The 22,749-nt window shown below is 40.6% G+C and overlaps 6 protein-coding genes across 14 annotated transcripts; 4 read left to right on the plus strand and 2 right to left on the minus strand.

Annotated features, from left to right (window-relative positions):
- The first annotated feature begins 50 nt into the window (after nucleotides 1-50).
- LOC136344309 (ankyrin repeat domain-containing protein 11) lies at nucleotides 51-6,549 on the plus strand. Of its 4 annotated transcripts, none has more exons than XM_066291614.1 (12): nucleotides 52-293; nucleotides 356-639; nucleotides 749-838; nucleotides 891-1,070; nucleotides 3,732-3,895; nucleotides 3,971-4,190; nucleotides 4,236-4,387; nucleotides 4,435-4,549; nucleotides 4,602-5,029; nucleotides 5,086-5,289; nucleotides 5,343-5,538; nucleotides 5,664-6,549. In XM_066291614.1, the coding sequence occupies exons 2-12, from the start codon at nucleotides 363-365 to the stop codon at nucleotides 5,897-5,899; spliced, it is 2,262 nt and encodes a 753-aa protein (XP_066147711.1). In that variant the 5' UTR covers nucleotides 52-293; nucleotides 356-362; the 3' UTR covers nucleotides 5,900-6,549. The 4 variants fall into 4 exon arrangements, with proteins under 4 accessions (XP_066147710.1, XP_066147711.1, XP_066147712.1 ...); XM_066291615.1 differs by having other exon boundaries at nucleotides 356-540; XM_066291613.1 differs by having other exon boundaries at nucleotides 51-293; nucleotides 3,971-4,387.
- A 207-nt stretch (nucleotides 6,550-6,756) lies between these two features.
- On the plus strand, nucleotides 6,757-11,780 carry LOC136344422 (N-acetylneuraminate 9-O-acetyltransferase). 3 transcript variants are annotated; one of them, XM_066291876.1, is made up of 10 exons: nucleotides 6,757-7,183; nucleotides 7,319-7,415; nucleotides 7,475-7,720; nucleotides 7,770-8,037; nucleotides 8,086-8,321; nucleotides 8,373-10,731; nucleotides 10,787-10,924; nucleotides 10,978-11,113; nucleotides 11,169-11,495; nucleotides 11,615-11,780. In XM_066291876.1, the coding sequence occupies exons 1-6, from the start codon at nucleotides 7,045-7,047 to the stop codon at nucleotides 9,787-9,789; spliced, it is 2,403 nt and encodes an 800-aa protein (XP_066147973.1). In that variant the 5' UTR covers nucleotides 6,757-7,044; the 3' UTR covers nucleotides 9,790-10,731; nucleotides 10,787-10,924; nucleotides 10,978-11,113; nucleotides 11,169-11,495; nucleotides 11,615-11,780. The 3 variants fall into 3 exon arrangements, with proteins under 3 accessions (XP_066147973.1, XP_066147974.1, XP_066147972.1); XM_066291877.1 differs by having other exon boundaries at nucleotides 8,373-10,727; XM_066291875.1 differs by having other exon boundaries at nucleotides 8,373-10,924.
- LOC136344527 (endoglucanase-like) lies at nucleotides 10,689-11,409 on the plus strand. The gene is made up of 4 exons (XM_066292068.1): nucleotides 10,689-10,727; nucleotides 10,787-10,865; nucleotides 10,978-11,113; nucleotides 11,169-11,409. The coding sequence occupies exons 1-4, from the start codon at nucleotides 10,689-10,691 to the stop codon at nucleotides 11,407-11,409; spliced, it is 495 nt and encodes a 164-aa protein (XP_066148165.1).
- A 760-nt stretch (nucleotides 11,781-12,540) lies between the features above and the next one.
- LOC136344618 (zinc finger protein on ecdysone puffs-like) lies at nucleotides 12,541-16,755 on the plus strand. 2 transcript variants are annotated; one of them, XM_066292255.1, is made up of 7 exons: nucleotides 12,541-12,816; nucleotides 12,975-13,298; nucleotides 14,222-14,323; nucleotides 14,525-14,633; nucleotides 14,688-15,593; nucleotides 15,854-16,020; nucleotides 16,145-16,755. In XM_066292255.1, the coding sequence occupies exons 2-7, from the start codon at nucleotides 12,984-12,986 to the stop codon at nucleotides 16,223-16,225; spliced, it is 1,680 nt and encodes a 559-aa protein (XP_066148352.1). In that variant the 5' UTR covers nucleotides 12,541-12,816; nucleotides 12,975-12,983; the 3' UTR covers nucleotides 16,226-16,755. The 2 variants fall into 2 exon arrangements, with proteins under 2 accessions (XP_066148352.1, XP_066148355.1); XM_066292258.1 differs by having other exon boundaries at nucleotides 12,544-12,816; nucleotides 15,857-16,020.
- On the minus strand, nucleotides 15,727-22,736 carry LOC136344616 (L-sorbose 1-dehydrogenase-like). 3 transcript variants are annotated; one of them, XM_066292251.1, is made up of 9 exons: nucleotides 21,957-22,736; nucleotides 21,527-21,739; nucleotides 20,621-20,883; nucleotides 20,133-20,569; nucleotides 19,887-20,078; nucleotides 19,541-19,832; nucleotides 18,731-19,469; nucleotides 18,193-18,671; nucleotides 15,727-15,737 (listed from the first exon to the last, which is right to left on the minus strand). In XM_066292251.1, exons 1-7 carry the CDS (start codon nucleotides 22,144-22,146, stop codon nucleotides 19,266-19,268), a joined length of 1,791 nt encoding a protein of 596 aa, XP_066148348.1. In that variant the 5' UTR covers nucleotides 22,147-22,736; the 3' UTR covers nucleotides 15,727-15,737; nucleotides 18,193-18,671; nucleotides 18,731-19,265. The 3 variants fall into 3 exon arrangements, with proteins under 3 accessions (XP_066148348.1, XP_066148349.1, XP_066148347.1); XM_066292252.1 differs by having other exon boundaries at nucleotides 18,193-18,401; nucleotides 18,455-19,469; XM_066292250.1 differs by having other exon boundaries at nucleotides 18,193-19,469.
- On the minus strand, nucleotides 17,952-18,915 carry LOC136344528 (glucose dehydrogenase [FAD, quinone]-like). The gene is made up of 5 exons (XM_066292070.1): nucleotides 18,899-18,915; nucleotides 18,731-18,840; nucleotides 18,455-18,628; nucleotides 18,133-18,407; nucleotides 17,952-18,080 (listed from the first exon to the last, which is right to left on the minus strand). Exons 1-5 carry the CDS (start codon nucleotides 18,913-18,915, stop codon nucleotides 17,952-17,954), a joined length of 705 nt encoding a protein of 234 aa, XP_066148167.1.
- Nucleotides 22,737-22,749: the final 13 nt, after the last annotated feature.

Here is a 22,749-nt window from a genome sequence, read left to right on the forward strand (position 1 = left end):
CATCGATCTTTGTATTTGCACGAATAAGTAGTAGCCATAGCCAGAGCTTTTTTAGTTTTTAGGGCCAAGCTAAACGTTTTGGCGTCATATTTTGGTGGTTTCGTATTTTCCCTTCTGTCTTCATTCAAATGATAGTCCTCAGTTAGCGTCTCTTTTGTGTTTATACTTTAACGCAGTTCCTTTTAAGCTGTGTGTTTAGAAAAATAGTGGAGCTTCCTCTCATGAGTAAAACTGCAATTGTAAACATCAAAGCAACCAATTTATTTGCCTCCAGTTTCAACTAAAAGTGGAAGGTAAGCAACTGCACCCTGAACCTGAAGCAAATCGTCCAATCTAACAAACTGATATGCATCAGACCGAAAATGCCTGCCAATGTGCGACCCAAAGGCTCAGGTCCCAACACGAGGAATCCGCTAGTGACCCCAATGTCCGAGCGTCAGCAGTTGGCACTGCTAATGCAGATGACGTCTTCAGGGACAGAGTCCGATTCGCGAAGCCCCAGCAGCTCGAGCTCAAAAACCCGCGACCGCAACGAAAGAGGTGAAACCCCCTTGCATTTAGCAGCTATTAAGGGCGATGTAGAGCAAGTCTGTAGATTGTTAGCGCACCGCGCCGATCCTAACGTAGCCGACTTTGCCGGTAATTCAATTTGTTCCTATGGCCCCAGCCTTGAAGTCCGAAATAATACTCTTCTGAAAATTGAATTCCATTCGGGTGTTTTACAATAGACTATTAATAACAATTTCAGGCTGGACCCCATTGCATGAAGCCTGCAATCATGGGTGGTATGAAGTGGCCTTAAGGCTGATTCAATCGGGGGCGAATATCAATGCAAAAGGTCCGCGATTTTGGTGTAAATGTTGGGCAAAATTCATGTTCTCGTTTGTTAGGACTGGACAATGATACGCCTCTGCATGATGCAGTGTCCAATGGGCATTTGAAGTTGGTTAAATTGCTGGTTGAGAAAGGGGCTGATATTCATGTGAAAAATGCTAAAGGGAAGACCCCGTTGGAGCTGGCGTCAGCCAGTGTGCAACCTTATTTGCTCAATACCAATTTGCCTTTACCAGGTGAGTATTTAACGCACTGTGTGAAAGGCAATGAACCCCTAGATTAACTAATTCGCGACTTTTGGCTATTAACTCTTGTGGGTTATCCCTTTGATAACCATTTAAAGAGTTTATGTGGAGCTTCCTGTTCAGATCGAATATTGAAATACGTTCATCACACAAGCAATAAACAGATTCTACAGGTGGGAGAAGAAAAATGGACAACAATAAAGTAAATAGCCCCTCGTTACTTATTTGTGAATCGATACGAGGCAGTAGGGGCAGTTTTATCGTGCCAGCTGATCGTCTCATCTCTGTCGCACGCAACGACGCAGAGAAGCAATAAATGGCCGGCTTGCATTCTGCGACGTGCCATGTAACCTTGCGTTCAGGCTTGTGTTGATAAAGGTTGCTTCCATTAGAAATATTGTACTACATTTTGTACAATACATATGCTTATAAAATGTACTGTAGCACCACATAAAGTTGATATATAAGGATTCAGAGGAAGGAAATGGAAAATTGAACCACTTAAGTTCTACACTTTATGTCTGTAAAAATCTCGAGTCAAAAATTCAGTGTCCAACTGATCAATGTCCAGAATGTAAATATCGATGAAATTGTTATTGAATGGCCCGACATCGATCCCGCAAATCACTTGAACTCAAAAGGAAATGGTGCCCCTTCACTGGACGGTAATTTGCGAATTTCTTGGAAAGAAATAAATGATGAACTTATCTGCTTAACCGACGTGCGCTTTCAGGCATTTGCCCAAGGAATATTTGTAATTTAGTACAATAGCCGCCTGAATAGTACAACACTATTTGCGTCAGGATAAAACTTCCTGCTATCGCACCGGGTCGGAGACGACCATTTTCTTCGCCGAGAAATACAGATTTCCTGCTGCAAAAACGGCAGCAGTAAGTGCCGGACGATGCGGCGAGCCGCCCAGTCGTTTCACAAAGGTAATCCGAGCATGAATGCCCTTTGTTTCACGTTTTTCGTTGTCTTTCAATCAATATGGACGTGTCCAAGTTGCGTTTCGCAGTCGCGAGGTTAGCGCCTGTTGAGTAGTTCTCACTCAGCTTCGCTGCTGCCCCGATTGGATTGTCGCACACCTGCGAAAAGTCCATTGTAACACAGTGGTTTGTGACAATTAAAAATGAGACTGTGGTATTGCTCTAAAGGCGGAAATAACAGTAGGAGCTATCGGCTTAGAGCGACCGGCAGGGGAGACTGATTTATATTGGTTCAATGTCCTTAAAGAAAGCGTCATTGTGAAGAGCCGTGTGACGAGTAAGTGTGAAAATCCAGTGAAGTGGACTGACTAATTGAGACTGAAAGAGGCGGCTTTTTGCCCCTGCTGCTGATGTTTAGGTAATCAATTGCTGTTGTCGATTGTTTTTGAACAGGGGTGGATTAGGCCTCTTTTCAGACGATTCGTTGGTTTCGTTAACAGTGCACCTTAATACAATTATTATTGAATCGCACTCTTTCTCCTCTCGTTAACCTCTAGATGGAAAAAACGACTGTGACTTAATGAAACCGCTTTCCTTGCTCCTGCATAATATTTTCAAAGTGCGAGTTGTTTATGCATTGACCTTCTATAACGAAAATATACCGAAGCGAACATATCAAGTAAAGGCTATTATTGATTTAACTCTAGTATGTGTTGCTAAATATGGACAATTTCCAAGGCGTTTTTCAGCCCGGATAACCCAATTTTGTGTTTACGCGACCGTCTATCGAATGCTCACCTTAAACCTGTGTAAATAGATGTATATCGAAAATTGTTGATAAATTGTCATTGTTTTGATCGACGGAAATATAATAGACGAGAGCGGAATGGCTAATTGTGGAATTGTTAATTGTCGTTGTTCCAATAAAAATAAACCGGTCCTGCATGTATTGTCTAAATGGTTGGGAGTGTGAATTATTTGTAGGTAACCAGTGGGGGAAATTTTAAATATAATGGCAATGAAAGCGTTTATTATACAGAGTCGAAATGAGAAATATCTCCGCACACAGGGCCGGCCTTAGCAAGTCCTAGCTCCTAAGTGGAATTCCTAATTGCCGCCTACTAGGAAAGTAGGTTTCAGATTGGGCCCAATGTAATGCATCATTCTTTATGTCCAAATATCTTCATACATCATTTTGTCAAGAAAGCATTTTTCTGGGCTGTTGAGCAACTCGTCCCTCTCCTAAGGCCGATACTGCCTACACGTAATGTGTCCGAAACAGTATTTGACTTTTTCGAAACATCCTTGAGCCCTTAAGCTGTTTCGATTATCGTTCGCCTCCATCTTCGTTAAATAAAAATTACCTTATTTGCTAGAAAAACGATTTTCCCAAATTCGGAATCGCCCTGTATCTCTCGATCGCTCCGAAGATCACTTAAATGGGTTTTTATGGCTTTAGATAAATTTTAAAATTCCTTAAGATTTATCATGGACATAATAAAACTAAGCACGCAGTTCCCTTCGCCAAGGTATCAAAATTGACCGCAAAACACGATTGATAAGGCGAATAATGATCCCATTGCTAAAGTTGGCGTGTTCTAGGAAAATCTACAGCGGTAGTTAATTCAGGTTAAAGAGCTTGCCTAATGTCGCCGTTATTCAAATATGAGTGATCAAATACACCAGTTTTGTTGTTTCTTGAAAAGTACGTATTTTTTTTCAGAAACTAGTAGTTCCTCGACGAACCGAACCCCACTGCGTTCAAGGGATGATAAAAAAGTCTCTTCGGTCGTTACGGACAAGCAAAAAAGTGCATCTTCTAGCGACACTATGGAGACAAAAAACGCCTCCAGCACCGAAGATGTATACGAGTTCAAGTCCGTGAAGGTACGCAAAGGGCTGGTGGTGGCAGCAGGATACAAAGATAAAAAGTTGTAACTCGGCGGCTTTTACTTTCTTTAGGACACCGATTCGTCTTCGGAGAAAAATACTGAAGGTGTGGATTCTGAAATGGACGTTACAGATCCACTGTCTGTGCCCACGTCCACCGCCAACGACGAATCGAATAAGCGAAGCCACTCTGAGTTTGAGGGGAACGAAGACAGCGAAAAGGATGAGGAGAATAAGAAGAAAAAGCGTAAGGAAGACGGTTCGAAGGAGGGAGGAAAGACTACTCAACGAGGTAAAAAAGTTTATGTGGTTTTTAGTAGTTATAACTCTTGCATAGGGCAAAACAAGGGGCAGAGCAGTGGCAAGCAATCAGTGGTCAGTTCTGGGAAATCTGGATCTGCGAAGGCGAGTTCCGTTGTTGCGACGGATAAAAAGAGCCCGGAGGACAGCCCTAAACCCATATCGAACAACAGCTCCAGTGATGCTGAAGTGAGTATCTATCTGTATAATTTTCCAAGTCGAAACCTTTGACGCAGGCGGAGGGTTCCTCAAACTCTGGAGACGGCAAAACAGACCTGAAAGTGCCCCCTCTAAAAATTGTAATACCGCAAAGTGCGTCGAACGAACAGGAGACTGGTACTAGTAGAAATGGTCCGTCTGAAATGTATTTCTTACTTCTTAGTTTAATGTTGAGTTTTGACAGGTAAAAATAGCTCTCAGAGATCTCACCAGGCGCTGCCCTACGTTGTTGCTAGTTCGAATAGCAATGATTCGACAGACAAAGAAACACCCGCTGGTAGCAGTAGCCCTGAAGCTTTGAGCGGGTCGAAAGATAGCGAGAAAAAGGAGCCGCAAAGTGCACAAAATGACGAGCAGGTTAGTGAACAGAAGCAGGAGCCAGATCCCAATGCTTCAATGAGTACAAGCGCCACTCCAGTTCCTCCTCCTCCTGCTCCGGCACCAGTGGAACTGCATCCACGCAAAAGAAAAATGAAGCAGAGGGAGCAAGCACAAGTTCAGCAGCAGGCTGCTGATAATGGGGAATCTTCGACGGAAGCACGAGGGGAAGTACATCCCCATGATCAACCTATTACCAATTGCTACAAACTGTTTATGAACATCAGACAACAAGTGAACCATCTAATTTATTACGCGATAAAGTTTTTTTAGTCGTGCGTGTTTTTCAGATTGAAAAGCGGCGCAAGGGATTCTTCCTAGTGCAACCCAAACCACCACAGGGTTTTAAGGACTATTTGATGAGCAGATGCACCTACATGTTGGCAAATACCACTCCTACCACGCCTACCATTAATTATCCACCCACTTTACCCTCCCAACTAAAAGATTTGTTTGCGGAGCAAGAGAAGGAGCGATATAAGTTAAGAATGCAGGTATGAAGAGACGTAGAAGAATTTTGGCAATTTTCAAAGGTGTCTTTTTTCAGCACGTTATAGAAAAAGAGAAACTGGTGTTGTCAGTGGAGCAGGAAATATTGAGAGTGCATGGGCGGGCTGCCAGAGCATTGGCCAATCAATCTCTACCTTTTTCTGTATGTACAATCCTTCGAGATGAAGAAGTTTATAATTTAATTACGCCCGAGCAGGAAGAAAAGGACAGGAACGCTAGATCTAGATACAATGGTAAAATTACCTTGTTCTCATTTACAGAAAATGTTATTTTCGTCGTCCGATGTATAATATCTATCTGTGCCTCTTTTTATACTTTTATTTTTTACCTTACGTTAAAGAGAAAATGGCATTTTTAGGGCGATTGTTTCTCAGTTGGCTGCAAGACGTGGACGACAAGTGGGAGAAAATCAAAGAACACATGCTACTGCGCCAGCACCAGGAAGCCGATTCCCTTCACTCGGTACAGAAAATGAATTGGGAGTGGAAGCTGAAGGAGCTGAATATGTGCGACAAAAAGTGCACGCCGAAAATCGACGATTTACACGTGCCGTTAGTACAAGTCAGTGACGATTTCGATTTGTTGCCTACATAGAAACTGGACGTCGATCGTCTTTAGCCTTTAGCAAGCGAATGCGATCTTTTGCATTTTACCTGACAGCTGATCGTTAAAAAAACTTACAGGGGAACAATGCATCGTAACCATAAGGCGTTAGTTAACTCAGTCGCTATCATATTAATATTTGATTTGCTACTGAAAACCGATGAACTTATCCAAAATACGCTTCTAATGTTTCAGCACTTGAAAGTTTTTTAATGATCGCCTTCATACGAAGCATTAAAGCTAATTATATATTTATATGTCCGTCCGTAGACGTAATACTTGTAGTACAGCTCTTTGTGAGTTGTTCCCGCAATATTTTGAACAGAAGAACTTCTTCAGCATAAATTTCCTATAAACCGATGACGAGCTGTCGGACTCTATATTCCAATGACCTGATTCGAGGGATGTCCCATTGAATTTCTACATGTTGCCAGAAATTCTCGATAGAGGTCCTTACGTTGACAGCTATGTATTTATTAAATTTATTTTTTCATTTGTATACTAATAAATGTATATTGCTCAGTATTAGGGACATGCGAAGCGATTAACGTATAACCGTGCCACCGCTTTTTATGTTGATAACACTTATCATTTTTAAGATGTCTTTTTAACATGTTTAAAATAAAACTTAAAAAAACGTGTTTTTTTTTTCGTTCCTATTATACGTCCAAAATCCTAGTTCAAATTCTTGCGCATTCACTTTTTCCTTAACTTCAAGTTCGTAACCTTTTAGTTATTGATTCGCACAACTCTATTTACTACTTTTTAGACATTCAAGACAAAAGGTCCTTTGTTCCCGTCATCTGCCAAATGTCACATCAATAATTGTAGCAATCTCCATCCTAACCACACTTTTTTTGTTTACATTTTTCTTGCAAAATTGGTAATTGTTCCGAATAATTTTTGTCAAAAAAACTGTTGAAATTCACATAATCAACGACGTCCTCGTATGGTCTATAGCGCGTTTTAGTACAGTTTACTTCAAGTTTTTTTTTTTTAATGAGTAAATGGGAAATTTGCCTTTTTAAGTTTTAAAAGATTGCCAATAACATAAAGTAATCTCTTTTAAATAATTGAAAATGTTTAATTCTGGGCATTAATGAACTAGTAATTAATTTATTAGCAATTGGAAGAGTATGACGAGCGAGAATTCTAGGATCGAGAAGGTCATTGAGGAAATTAATGCCAAAAATGCCAAGAAACTGGCTCTGTTTATGATATTGTGTTTTGCCTGTTACCACGCCTTGCTGCACGTTAAATACGATGTGAAGTATGGTAAGTAGCTTCTCCTATCTCATTACTTTGTAAATATAAGCTGAGAAAAAGGTTGGGCATTCCTGGTATGTAATAATACAAACTGAGTAACAATCCTCATCAATACATTCATGCTAATCTACCAATCTATTTTAGGTACAAACTCATGTCGCTGGCTTCTCTCAGATGGGCGATACAAAGGAGACCAACAGTGGCAACCTTATGGATGTATGTTGCACCCTTATACCAAAATGTAAATACATTTTACTGTGTGATTAACTCATAAAACAGATGTATTTTATCTAATTTCAGCGACACAAAGAGATGTCTTAGATATAAAGCTTATTATGGCTCTAAAACATATTTTACATTTATTGGTGATTCTAGAATCCGACAATTGTATTACAGCTTTGTTAATCATATTACTCAAAATGAAGGCATGGTTACTGAACTCAACAACCCAAGCATGAATTTGTCTTATTTTGACCATAACTTGAACATTAAAGTTGAATTTGTGTGGATGCCCTTTATCTCCAAAGAAATGATTGAGTACTTTAGGTAAGGACTAATATTCACATTAATGGTGTCCCACAATTATTATTCATAGGAATTGGGAGTCGTCAGAAGATTCTCCTTCAATGATAGTCACAGGTTCTGTGTTGCAATCAATAATAAGTTCAAATGGTTCAAAATCTTTAGTAGATCAATACAAAATGAATATCACCAATTTAGTGGTCCCAATAGACAATTTGTATGGGAAAAAATGCAAAACTTTGTGGACTATTCAAGCCCCAGTTAATGAAGACAAGCTCCTCAAAGATCCATCCCCTTTGGATAATAATTTAATTGATTTATACAATAATGCAGCCATAGAGGTATTAATAAGTAAGCTTGCAATGCACATTGTAAACACCCATTTTTAGATATTATCGCACTCAAAAGCAAATTTGTGGTGGAGTTTTCGCCTTATTGGCCAAAGCATGATCTTAGAAAGTCCCGATGGGATACATTTGGCTGATAGACCTTTACAGCATTGCACTCAGATATTGCTAAACATGTTTTGCAATGAGGATATGAATTTCAATGATGGAACTTGTTGCAGTTCTATGGAGGCCTATACAACGCTGCAGATTGTCACTTTCGTGATTTTGGCGGGGTGGTACGTTAAGTGATTTTTAGACGAAGCCCGAATTGATATTTGATATTTTAGCGTGTTAATAGCGACTTTTATGAGCATGTATCGCTTCATAAAAAAGCTTAGAGGGCGTCCCCTGCACGACTATCAATGTCTTCCAGACGGAGATACTGAAACAGTGCATCCAAATAACAAGAACTACTTTCTTCTCTTCAAATCGCTGACTAAAATGTTTATCATCATGTCGTATTTCTTCGTGTGCGATCGCACTAATTTTTTTATGAAGGAAAACAAGTACTATTCGGAGTTTAGCTTTTGGTTGCCCATTGGATATGTGATGGTTTTGGGGCTGTTTTTCACTGAAGACAGCAAGCTGACGAAGATCTTGCATAGAGACCAACTAAACGAGTGCAAAGGATGGATGCAGCTGGTTATTTTGGTATACCATGTGACTGGTGCTAGTCGGATTTTGGTGATAAAAATGCACGTTAAAGTGCTGATTTCCGCGTATTTATTTCTACTGGGTTATGAACAATTCTCGTACGTTTGGCACCGCGGCGACATGGGAATCGTGAATTTCTTCCGCAATTTATTTAAGCTAAATTTCATGACCGTCACTCTGTGCCTCTGCATGAATCGGCCTTATCAATTTTATTATTTCGGTCCCCTGCTCTCTTTCTGGTACATGATGATCTATTGCTTCTTGACTTTCCCACCTCACATAACTGCCCAAAACTCGGAGAACAACGTGATGCAGTTCTTCTATCTACTCATCAAGTTCATTGGCTTATTTAGCATTATCACAATCTTGTTCCTCTCCGAGGTTTTCTTCGAGAAAATTTTCGTTACGCGGCCCTGGAAAGCGCTTTTTGTAACCACTGACGATGACATTCATGAATGGTGGTACCGCTGGAAGTTGGATAGATATTCTATTATCTATGGCATGTGCTTTTCAGTTTTGTTAATTGCAGGGCAAAAGTATAATATTTATGACGACAATAATCACTCCAATCTGTTTTCTAGGAGGATTGCGCTAAGTGCTACTTTAGCGGCTTTTGTAGGTCTTGGCACATATACCACTATAACATTCATTTGTAGAAATGAGCCGGAATGCAGTGAAATTCACTCCTACGTAGTTTTTATCCCTATAGTAAGTTACACATTCTTGAGGAACGTTTCAGGGATGCTCCGCACTCGTTATTCCACATTTTTCGCCTGGTTCGGGGAGATTCATTTGGAACTATTCCTGAGTCAGTATCACATTTGGTTGGCAGCGGACACCCACGGGGTTTTGGTATTACTTCCGGGGTTCCCGGTACTAAATTTGATTCTCACAACGTATATTTTCGTGTGCGCTTCCCACGAGATACACCAGGTGACTAAAGTGCTCTTGCCATATGCCGTGCCCGAAGATTGGAAGCATGTCCTGAGGAATTTCATTTTATTTTTGGCTGTTTTAGTGCCCATCGGCATTAATGATGGAATGTTTTAGGTGGTGTATTTATATATTGTATCTAAGAAAGTGCTGTGATATTAAATTTTTAATTGTTTTATTAACAAAACACGGGTTGCTGCTTTAATGTATAATAAAGCACATATTGTTAGTACTCTGTTGACGTCCTATTCGTTGAGGACAATATTGCAGAAATTTTGGGATCCCAGTGCGCCTCCACCATTTCCTTAAAAACGTGCCGCCTTTTGTACATTAACACGTACAATAAATATTTTTCAGTAGAAAAGAATCTGCTTCTTTAATGGCGCTAACTGTGAATAAATAACACAAAAAGTGTGGATAGCCTCGTTTGCAGGATGAATGTGTATCATCAAGTGGTTTTTAACGCAGTTTCGCAAGGCTCGTGCGCCTCTTTTTTGTGTAGTAAACTATTATTTAAGCACAAAAACACTGCAGTTTACGGTTCATAAGTTGTTTTGGAACTGCTAATAATATATATTGAGATTTTCGATGGCATGACTCACTCGAGAACAAAAATAAACCACTAGATTTTGAGTGTTTACAACAAATTTCGATTGCTTCACAGCCGTTACCCCAAATACGTGAATGTGCGTTGAACAAGCACATGGTAATTAATCCAAAGGAGTTCCGTAAAATAACTTTTTTCCATTATTGGTTTTAAAAAGAATTGAAATAATGTTCACTTATCAGCGACTTTACAGTCTTTAAATACGCCCGCTACGAGTCTACACTATACAGAACGCAATGGGAATATGATCAAATTAATCACTCAACTTCTTCTCTAACTTTCATAAGGAGTAGATTACTTTGAGCTGCTCAAGTACCCGATAAATAACTCATTCGAGTGCCCTCTTGAGAATCGAATTATATAAGGGGTCGAAAAATACTGCTTTGAGTATGTTTATGGCGTGTTGACCATGAAGCTTTGTGTAGCTCTTTTGTTGCTGTCAGCTTTTGTGAGTAAAGAGAAGAAAATAAAAAGAAATGTTAAATAAAAAACAAAACACTTTATTAGGCGTTGCTGCCTTTATTGAGCGCCAACCCAAGATCCAGTTCGTGGAAAATTGATTCGAAGCGGAAAGCACAACCTCCCGGTACTGGGATTGTTGCAAACTCACCTGTGCCTGGGCCGAAAATATTGACACTGACTTTGGTAAATACCATGAAATCTCAAATAGTTTTTTACTGAAATTTTTGAATTCTTAGGTCCAGTAAAAGCGTGCGATGTCGACGGTGAAATCGTCAGCTACGGAAACGTCCAATCCGGATGTAAAGCCGATGGTACCTCATACATTTGTAACAACCAACAAAGCTATATAATCAATTACTCATTGGCCTATGGGTAGGCATCTTCACCATCTTCAATCAGATTAAAAACAAACCCTTTCTGAATATAGATTCGCCGCTGCTGCCTTCATCAATCCTCCCGAAAACATGTGCTGCACATGCTTCCTGGTTACTTTTAAATTGGGTGAATGGGACGACTGCTCTGGCAAACAAATAATCGTGCAAATCACCAATACCGGAGGCTCCAGTATCACGAATAGTACTGAAAACAACATCGAATTCAACATTCTTGGCGGTGGTGTCGGCTACTACACTCTGGGATGCAAGAAGCAGTGGAACGCGCCTGACTAAGGTTGGGATGACCAATATGGTGGAGTTGGTACTGAGGATGAGTGCAATCAATTGCCTGAAGTTTTCAAACGTGGATGCAAATTTAGGTAAAATGAATTAAGACTGAACTTTGGATGAAAATTACAGATATGAAGTCATTCCTACGGTCAGAATAGCGACATGCTTGATTCAGCTGGATTCGGAGACATGTTTTTTTTTTATATAGGTGGGAATTTTTGAATGGCCGCTCCAACCCCCCTGCTTCTTTCAAGCAGATCGTATGTCCCCAAGAGATCGTCAACATTTCCGGATGCAAGATGGGCTAGATTTCACCACTAAAAGTTGTAAAAACTTTGCTATTTCTCGTTAATAAAGTTCTTTTATTTTGACAAGCTTTGTACGTTCTGTTTATATCAAATTTGGTCAATTAACATTCAGCAATAGTGGACCCAAAATTACTAAAATTCCATTGGAGATGTTAAAACAATAACACTTAATAAATTTTCATGCGGCGGGGCGCTCCTCGACATTTACAAGAAAAACGTTTTAGAAGAATGTGAAAATCGCCAGTGGTTTCCATACACCAATTGTCCAGAAAATTGCTTTGATAACGATATTTCCTTGTTAGGATGAAAAAACATGATCAATTGAACGAGACAGTCTATTTAAGGCTGAAAAGGCCTCAAATAAACGTAAAAATAAGAGGCCTAAAACTGTTTATCCAATGTGCTTTAAGCCCTCCAAGATTTTATTTTCCCGAACGGTCGTTATTACTGATGAAAAGGTAGTGGAAGAGAAAAATGTTTGTTTTGCTCAAAATATGTCCAAATAGGGCAGTTTTTTATTACTTAAGAATGTATTAATAACTTAAAATAATAATTATTCAAAGTTACAATTCACATTCGCAATTTTTCATTCATATCTGTTTCCTTTTGACATTAAATATTGACAAAAGGGACGGCTACAGCGTTGCCAGATTTTAAAGTTTTTTTTTTAGTTTTGTCACGTATTTCAATTAATAAATGACAAGAGGTGTGCTTTAGAGTGCTAGATGCAGATTGCGATCTTTATTTATTAACGACTACAAAACCTAATTTATTAAATATAGCTCATTTTAACACTTCCCTAGGTTTAAAAGCAATTGCTGTAATGTAAATGGGAGTTTTAGGACTTGAGATGTGATTTTTATATTGAATAAACAGTCTAGTGATGCTGTTAATATTTGTCAAACCTCTGCTCTCTGCGCATGTTGGATGCTCTTGACACGTATACGTCAAGTCGTCCATTTCCCGTTTGTTTCGTGTCGTTGCCGGTGGTTGAACTTGGTCTAGTTACTACTGTTGAAACTTATAAAGAAATACTTGTTAATACCAAACGAATTTGTGTCCTTTTATAATAGTTTTTCTTCGATATTAACATCCGTCCTCGGTAAGTACAAAACTTAACAATGATCTCAACTCCAAAGAGCAATATTCCGATGTGAAATATGTCCGCTTCCGCTCCGCGCTGGTGGCGTCCATTCGGCGGCCATGACGCCCTCATGCCATCGACCCCCGTAATGGATAATTTTTTCTTCCCGAATTTAGCGTCCGATAATGAATCGAAGACTTCAAGGCAATCGCGGCCTCCCATCTTTTTCGCAACAGCCGTTCCAAAGCGGCGGCGGAAGCCTTAACCCGTGGCAGGGCGCCTCCAATACCAATCAAGCGGGAATTCTTTCTCAATTAACGTCAAATCCGCAACTAGCTCTGGCCCTATCTAGTTTGCTCCAACCTCAGCAACAGCAGCCGCCTTCTCTGTTGTCCTTAAACACTTCTCCGGCCTTTTCAGGCAACCGTGATTACGGTCATTTTAACTCTGGCGGCGCCAATCGAGGCCGTGCCTTTCGCCGTCATGAGCCCTACAACAAGGTATGGTATTTTATTCTCATATTCTACCCAATTTCCATTGAGTACAACCTTTTAGTAGTTTTTCTTCTTGGTACCATTTATCCAGTGAACTGTGGTTCTGGAAGGGGCACCTTTTACCTCGCTATATAACAATAAATTATTTTTACCAAAGGCGACATTCATGATAATTCCAAAGAATTATTTTAATGTAGGAATTATCATATGATCTGGGAATGGATTAATGGCAGAGCTGACAATGTTTAAAATTATTGAACTACATTTAACTGAATTTAAACCAGTGACTACTAGCTTTCTAGGCTATCACTCTGTCAATTGAGCTACAAAGGACTGCAAAACTCGTGGTCATTGGGTTAAACTTGGCCCAATGTGTTAAATATATATTTTTTATAACTTTAAACATTGTCCCCATGCTATTAAACCATCATTCTTCATAATAATTTTGGGCTTGATAATCCCCTCTCTTGTGCCTTAAATGGACATTTTTTTGGGTCAGTTTACAAACTTGAATGTTCCTTTTCTATTTCTGGCATCTGTACAATTCAAGACATGTTTAGGATCACAATAAACAATTATAAAACTTTTTCATCAGGTTTCCAAAAATGTGCATTTTTTCAACTCTGAGAAGGAATTTGGTTACACTGCCGCCTGCATCTTTATTTAGTATTTTTCCGCACATTATGACAATCTTCACTAATTACAATCATTCCTTTATGGGGCCGAAATAAAGGAAATTTCAGCATTCAAATTTCATTGCAAAACAATTAAGTCTAGTTCTCAGAGCCTAAAGAATTTTACCTTAAATATGTATTTAAAGCTTATTCCTATCCGGACTTGCTTTTGAAGATTTTTCTATGCATTGCTGATACCAATATCTTGTTTAACATGCTCTTTGGTCAAAGTTTCTACATGAGTCTTATAAACAGAACCGTTCAAACTTTGGTGGCAACAACTTTAGAAGCAGGAAATCTCCCAAGAGAGATACCAAGAAACCGGACCTCAAGAAGAAGGATGAGAAGAAAGTAAAGGTAAGAGGGTTTGCATAAGATTATTTGATATTTAAAAAGAGTATCTAAAGAGAGAAAATTTCTGAGAATATAAGAAAAGCATCGTAAATTCTCTGTGCAGAAAATTGTTTTAGGTCATTGCTAACTGTATAATTAAATTTCAATTTGAAACGTATCTAGTGAAAATGCATTAGATTTTGATTATCCCTTATATATAATTAGATTGAAGCTACTGACGAAGCTGGTGATGATGAAAAGAAGGAGACCAAAAGGGACTGGAAAGATGAGAAAAATCAGGTCGAAGGCAAAGAGAGCGGAGATGAGGCAGAAGGTCTGTTTTCAATGCCAATTGAAATGACTCATAATTAAAATTTACACTAATTAGGTGGTGAGGGCAAGAAAGAAGGTGCCAATAAGGATGGGAAATTTGGTGGAGTTCCTCGCAAGTATCTCCACTGTTTCGTTTGCACCAAACAAATGTGGGACGGAGAATCGATGAGTAAGCACGTGCGGGGACGCGCCCATCGTGAAATGCTCAAGGCTTTGGAAGAAAGCATTCATATTTGCGTAAACATTCTACGGGAAAACTTACGATTGCAAGAAGAGCGCAAGTTGATCGAGTTTAATCGTCAAAATCGGCTAAGAAAGTTCGGACAGAGGCGTGATCCCCAGCTAAGTCACTGCGCCATGTGTGACTTGAAATTCATGGGCAAGATCATCAGTCATCGGCGTACTGAGGGACATCAGCGTTTGAAGCGCTACCTACATCCCAATTGCAGGATTTGTGATAAGGAGTATCCTTCGAGAATCGAATGGGTCGAACACTGTTTGACTCCAGAACATTTAAGGCGTAGCAGCGAGAGCACAGAAAAAAGAGAAGACGGCAAACACGGGGATGAAATCGTGGAAAGCGTTGACGATGTAGACATGGATGAAGCCTTGGAGGAGAGTCTGCACATGGAGGGTGAAGACCCCATCTTGGACTTGGAGGGCAGTCTGCTCAACATGGTAGACCGGCTGCCCGCTTATAAGGCTAAAAGAGCAATCGCCCCATCTGCTTTGGAACAGTTTGCTGGGTGGAGGTGTAGCTTGTGCCATAGGAGTTTCCCGGAAAAGGAGGATGCAGATGCGCATTTGATGACCAAGAAGCATTACTATCGCTTTATCGAACACATTAAAGAGCGCTTTGATCGGGAGGAGAAGCGCAAAAAGGCGGAGAAGGAAGCGGCCGAGAAAAAGAAGAACGAGGACCCTGCTACGAAGGAAACAACAGAGGAAAATGGGGTTACAGGTTAGTTATTATTGAATTTGGACAGTAATTTTTTCGTTTGATTTTGGATTTGATTTAATTATTATTTGTTTTATTGCAAGTAACAGCAGGTCTTTAGAGTGCTTAATCCATAGACCTTCCTGAACCTTGCGAAATTAATTCGTGCTGTTTGAGGCGATTTCGAAATTTCGTTTTATAATCGCTATAGAAAGTTCCGAACATTTCATCGATTAAAAAGTAAACGTTTCCGAGATTTTATTCCATTTATTTTTTTGCATTAGTAGAAGAAGCTACCGAAGGGGAAGTAGATCAAGAAATGTATGACCCCAATGAGGCGGGTGAGGATGAAGACACTCTTCTCGCCGACGATCCAGAAAAGGAGCCCGCAAATGCAGACGTTGAAATTGAAACGACTATTGACGAAGAGGAAGAAGAGACGGAGCAGGAGGTAATAGTCACGAAATAACGCAAATAATTGAAGAAATTAAGCAATGAATTAGATTCGGTTTTGACCTGCGTCTGCGTAAAACGCTGAAAATTCCAAACTTATATGACAAATTGTAATTATTAAGGTGGTGAAGGAGCCTGAACCAACGCCGAAGCAATCTCCTAGAAAAGTTACAGGCCCGAAGGGCAGGCGCGGAAGAAAATAGTTAATTTATATTATCTGATGTATCGGGAGTTTTTAAGTGTCTGCAAGGTTTTTGTCTTAGATTTAATTACGGTTTTCGTGCTTTGCGTTGCCGGCTGGTTGCGCCCAATTCATTCCACATTTTATCGACATTGACCTGTGTTTTGACGGTCACCCAGCATGCAACAGTTATGGCCAAACTATTAGTATGCTGTCAGCTTTAAGTGCAGACTACTTTTCGCAGAATCGTTGAAAGAGAGGGCCTTAATATGTGCCAGAATCTTGGTTCGTATTGGAACCATCTTGGTCTTACAGTCGAAAGTTCATTATTACGATTTGGCCATTAGTGACGTAAGTTTGCAAATTTATGAGGATCTTTAAGTTAGTTCATGTCAAATTAATATATATGTAATGACAAATTAAGTCGTTGTAAGTCGAAGGTTAGTTTATGGCTGCATGTTCGTGGATAATAGTACTGTTTTGGCATTGCTGTTCTCTCTTAAAGAATAAGTAAAGATGTATGCAATAGTAATAAAATCTATAAGTACAGGACCAGTTTAGTTCTTGAGAAAACTCTAAAATTATCCCCAAATTGAAAAGAGCATCGTCATTTAGCGAAGTGAACACATTGACTATACTAATCAAAACTACCTTATATCATCATTAGCAGGTGTTTTTGTTGACTTCGGAGATGCTCTTAAGTCCCTGGACCTTCAAATCAGTATTCATAGAATCTCCTATTTTCCCCATTCATGTAGTTCCAACTGGATGGAACCCTTGAATCAGAACCAAAAGGTTAAGTTCAAGTTCCATATAGTTCTTGTATGCCGGCATATACTTACACACTTTGGATAATATCTAAAAAGGCAGAATCACCATTACTTGGAAAATTTGTGGCAACAGAAGCTGCACTAGTGCGACTTGGGAAACTCAACAATGATAAATCCGCGATTAGAACTAATGCGTTTTATTGACGAAGTGCCGCTCAGACTCAAAAAGACCTTCAGTGCCTCACACATTTGTTTGAAATCTCTTTCATCTGCCAACAAGTTGAGGTTTATCAAAGGAAAGTTTCTGGGGTCGCTCGATTTCAGTCTTATCTTCTTCGGAATGGGGCTGCATCACTCGAATATAGGGCGCAATAGAGGTTGAAACAATTAGCAATTTATAATGCGCAATGATCGACGATTGCAGTTGTCTTACTTGACGATGAACTTGCTAGATGGATTGAAGTTCAATGGGAAATCGAAGAATAAGTCCGCGAGCTTATCTCTGTTGAAGTCCTTGAAAACGATAACGCGTCCCATATTGGCCTTATCTCTTTGACCATAAGTCCGTGGCTGAGTCCAGAGTCACATTGTAGAACGCAATGGTGGTTTAAGAAGTCAAAAATTTTGCTGGAGAAATTCCTTCTAGATCAACAAGAAATACGTATGAGGGTCATTACGCTAGTAAGAATTATGTGCTCACTTAAATGCTTCCCAACTGGGAGATCTGCTACCACCTCTATTCCTGGCTTCTTTAGTTCATCGGCAGACCCAATTTCCGAGAAGATGAGCAACTAAGGCGAGCTCACAGACCATGCAGACATAATCACTTCTCTCGAGGCCTTAGCAAAGAACGTTTTTTCTTTTTTCTTCGACGAATTCTACACCGACTGCAGTTTTACCTTTCAAGATTACCTTCGTGACGAACGATTTCAAACTTAAAGACAAATTGGGCCGTTTTAGGGCCGGTCTGAAGAACGACTAGTTTGAACCCGCTCGAGTATTGTAGTTTGAGTAGGATTGCACCATTCCGCAGCCCTTGTGGCTCCTTCCGTTATAGTCCACTACTTTGTAACTCAGATTTTCGAAACCCTCGATTACATCATTGATCTGGAGTACTGTTAGAGTGAGACTTCCGGCAATGGCAGAATTGCAATTTTACCAATCCAGGCACCGGTGGGGCCGGGTTGACGCGTTGCGGCCCATTAATCCCTGGTACTACTTCTTTCCTCCTTTTGGGATGTAAAGCGCAGGAGTTTTCGAACTTTGGGAAGTACGGCAAGAGTGCATCGTAGGACCAGCTTTTGCTCCCCACCATCAGAGTCCATCGGTCATACTCCCTGCGGTTTCCCTTTACGTATATGGCGGCATTTAGTTCGCTCCTGTCCCTCAAGGCCTTTCCCCTTGAGAACCGGCAGATTTTATTTAAAACTAAAGCTGGGTATTTGAGCAGTGTCCCCTTGACGTTACGCTTTAGTGCTTACTCGGGCAGGAGTTGTTTTGGGACATGGTGTTAAACCTCCAGTTCCTACTGTTGTTTATCAGGTGGTCGTAAATGCCTAAGATCGCAGCAGTGTCCGGATCTGCGGGACCGACTTCGAGGACTATCACGTGTAAGGACTCGCGCTCGGTCAAGTGGTTTGCCAGGACGCCACCTCCTGTAGCCCCCCCCCACGGTTATAAAGGTGAAAGTTCCATAATCTGGTAATCTCGGCCGCTCGAAATATTCTTATGTGAGTGCTCAGGCATGCAGCATTTACCTTGTATTTCTGGGTCCAAATTGGCGAAATGCTCATCGATGTTTTCGGGGAATCGGAGGCTTGCGCTGCTCTGTATGACATCCTGTACTTGCTGAGTCAACTCGGCTAAACTGTAAAGATCCGCCTTGATGATATGAAGAAAAAGGAAAATTGAACAGGAAAAACTACAATATTTTCAAGGTCATTGCAGTTTGGTTAACGAGCTTCTAAGTTCGCTTAAGCTAATAAGCTGCCATCGACAATAAGCACGCAAATATTCTCCTAATTTTGCACCTTTAGCTGATAAACCGTGTTATTTCCAAGTACTAATAGATATAGTAGTTAGGAATGCCAACAAAGGACACCTATTCGGCTTTCAAGCGAAATATATATTTAGTGATAAACAGTTAGGAAAGGCTCATTAAGGCCAATCATACAAAGACAACGCACTGTTTCGGCAGTTCGCTTAAGCAACGAACTAAGTCACCTCTGTGGAGTAGAAAAACCTGAGCCAAAGAAAAAAACAAAAGTGCACTACGTTCACTACACCATGCAATTAGGAATAATCTCTAATGATGACGTCAGAAATTTTTTCTGCGATCATCACCACAGGTGCATTGGTGTGTCCAGAATTGAGGGTGGGCATCACCCCCGCGTCCACCACTCGAAGACGATCGATTCCGTGAACTTTCAAATCGGGATCTACCACCGAGTCATTGGTGCACGTCCCCATTCTCGTTGTGCCGGTAGAATGCCAACACTGAAATCACCGTATTAGTTCGCCTTCTCGTCACTATCGTGGGGGGGAATTGTCGTCTTAATTGGACTTACTGGGCCCGTGAAAGCTCGTATCACGCAGAACCACCAATCCTTGGTCATCCTCTCGCTCGTCTCATCGCAAGCCGCATGTGCCGCCACCATGAACCCGCTGCTGATGTTCCGATAGGCCTCCGTGTCGTTCAGCGCCAGTATGATCTGGAGCCCTTGGTATATGAGTTCGACGTCGACATCATTAGCAAGGAGATTGGGGTTGATCAGGGGGTAATCTCGCGGGTCTCCGGAGGCCAGAGTTACTTCTCCTTCAAAGTGAGGCTGCAGGATTTGGATGAGTACTTCCACAGCGCTGCAGAATTTGATGGTAGAAATTCGTCGACGCTATGGCAAATTATCAGAGTACTTAATGAAGAAATTTCCTGAAGGGTCCCTTGAAGCCACGATGTAGCTGACAATGTCGATATCGGGCTGCGCGTCGTTATCCAAATCGTGGAAAGAAATAACGCCTTCCAGGTCCCGAATCAACGGCCCTTGACCGTGCATCCACAAGTCCACTGCCTGATCTAAACTGACGTTGTAGTACGTTTCTTTAGTCCTGGGAGAGACGAGTCGGTTAATAACGGATCATTTTCCACTTGCTCACACGTACGGAAATGAAACCCCGACTAGATAAGCGTGGTCCCTGAAATGTTGCCCCACTGGAAGATCTGCGATTACTTCAATTCCGAATTTCTTTAGTTGAGCTGCAGGTCCTATGCCCGAAAGCATTAAGATTTGAGGAGAGCCGATGGCTCCCGCTGATAGGATGACCTCATTTGAGGCGTTGGCCGTATAATACTGTCCGTCCTTGACAAATTCTATCCCTACAGCCCTTTTATTCTCCATAACCACTTTGGTGACCAGAGAATTGAGAGATATATTCAAGTTTGGGGAGTCTCTAATCGGTCTGAAGAAGCAGTAATTTGAACCCGAACGGATGTTATTTGACAAATATAATTGAATTCTGCTACAGCCAAGTTGACTTTCACCGTTATAATCCACCTCTCTAAGTCCAATTTCTTTGAAACCCTCTAACAGCTGCGTGGTCTAAAAAATTTTCTGATGGTACTATATTATGCTTAAATTAGTAAGCAGTACCAGGCCTGGAGTGTCTGGTCCAAAGCTGATGCCTTGGGGGCCATTCCGGCCATGACAATCTGCGTCTTTGTTGAGGATAAAGTCCGCGTTTTCTGACTTTTTGAAATAAGGCAATACGTCTTTGTATGCCCAGCCAGTGTTGCCCATGGCTGCCCAGTTATCGTAATCCTGTGGGCTTCCCCTTGCGTACACCCCATCACTGATGCCAGTGGTCCCGCCGAGAGCTTTTCCGCTTGGGTAGGAGCACTGGCGATTAGCGGAGGCTAAGAATCAGTAATTAAGCGGATATCCTTGTTATCTTTACGACTACATAAAATGGGAACACTTGGAGTATCTTGGATTCTCGGTTTCGGGCTAGAGCAAGATGATAATTTTTAGGTACCTGCGCAGGCGTTCGGCAAAGGTTTACGTTGTTTTATTCTGCTCGAGCTATAGGGTTAGTTCTATACTCTAAAGTAAATCTGCATAACAAATAATAAGAAATTGCACTTGTTTAATAAATTGAACCATTAAACCAAAATTAATCTTGACAATTTGATGGGAAAAACTTTAAATGTAATGTCGACTTTATGGTGAATTCGAATTTTCCATTGCTCTTTGTACCACAAATTATGCAACTGCGCATTTGGATCGATTCGATTCGCCTTCAGAATCTACAAAACCTCCGAAATAAACCTGGTCAATATGGAAGAGCGCCACGCCTTTGATAAATTTGTGTGGCGAACCGCTTACACTCGATCGTCATTTAACACAACATTGACTAAGTTTACATCGTTGACGGTCTTCCCAATTTTGTTAAAAAATTTATACTTGAAGCAATTTCAAAATCCGGTTTACTTATGTGAAATGCAGGGACCATTTTTTTGAAATGCTCTAAGAGCAGTATTCAATTTGACTCGTGCTTACTTAAACAACCATTCACTTGTGGTGTGGTATAAAACCCCCAGTTTGCGTCGCTACCTTCCAAATAGGAAGAGAAGCCTAATATAACAGACGTATCTGAGGCTTCGCCCCCAGCCTCCACTACCAGAACGCTAAATCCTGCTTGAATTAATCTGTAAGCCAACACTCCCGCTGCTGTTCCTCCTCCGGCAATTATAAAGTCGAAAGTCCCAAAATCTTAAAATAAACAACATATTCGGGTTGGGGCCAAATTATTAATGTGCTGTTAATTCTGACAGCAACTTAGTTTCCATGGAAACCAAGTTTCTAAGCAACCTAATCTTTATTTGACCCTTAGAGAGTTTGCTTAGTTAGAGCTTAACTCGTATTTTTTATTAATTTCTAAACGTTGCAATCAATATATTAACACGTTAAGTCTACTTTCAATACATACCTACAGGAGCACTTGCGGTAAAATTGGTAAAATATGCTTCATTATTCGCTGGAAGTACGTAAGAGACATATTGGCTTGACACAGCTTTAGCTTCTTGAATTAGTTTGGTCACGTCCCAGAGATTGGCATAACATGCGGGGATGAACAATGCGAAAAGATGAAAATAGACTCTGGGGCACGACAACATCATTGTATTAGAATAGAGGGAAAAAATGCTAAAGAAAACTAAGACATTGCAATTTTAAGTGATACTTCACCGCCTATAACAAGGTGTTTATCCAAATCATAAATATTCCTTATGGCGAGTATATAGGGTGATTTAATTTGAAATGCACCAATTTGACTGATTCGGGCTTGAGATAATACGTAAGGCGTACAATCATACCAATACATTTCAATTTAATATCCTAGAATTTCTCGAAGAAACGCTTCAGGTTGGGTACCACTCGGGTATTCATCAAATTTGGTAAGTAAATGTTAGAAAATACCCTGTATAACGATTAATTGTTTAGATTACGGTGGTGCTGCAATAAATGCAACATAACTATTGAGGTACTGCTTGTGTCAGCACGTTACGGATCGTAAATGACCTCAAAACCTAGTTCTCAAGGCATGGATGAGCCCAAGTAAACATGTTTTTGAATGGGAATAGCAGTCGTTCCCTTCGTCCAGCCCCAAAATTTATTACTGAGACTAGAAGACCATTGATTTCAAGAACTTCCAAGTCTAGATTCGCCAGAGCTGCGCTTCGTTTGGGTAGTACCAATGGTGTGCAAACCTTGAACTTGCTTTG

This window comes from Euwallacea fornicatus, chromosome 17 (genome assembly GCF_040115645.1).
Source record: "Euwallacea fornicatus isolate EFF26 chromosome 17, ASM4011564v1, whole genome shotgun sequence".
In the NCBI taxonomy this organism is placed as follows: domain Eukaryota; kingdom Metazoa; phylum Arthropoda; class Insecta; order Coleoptera; family Curculionidae; genus Euwallacea; species Euwallacea fornicatus.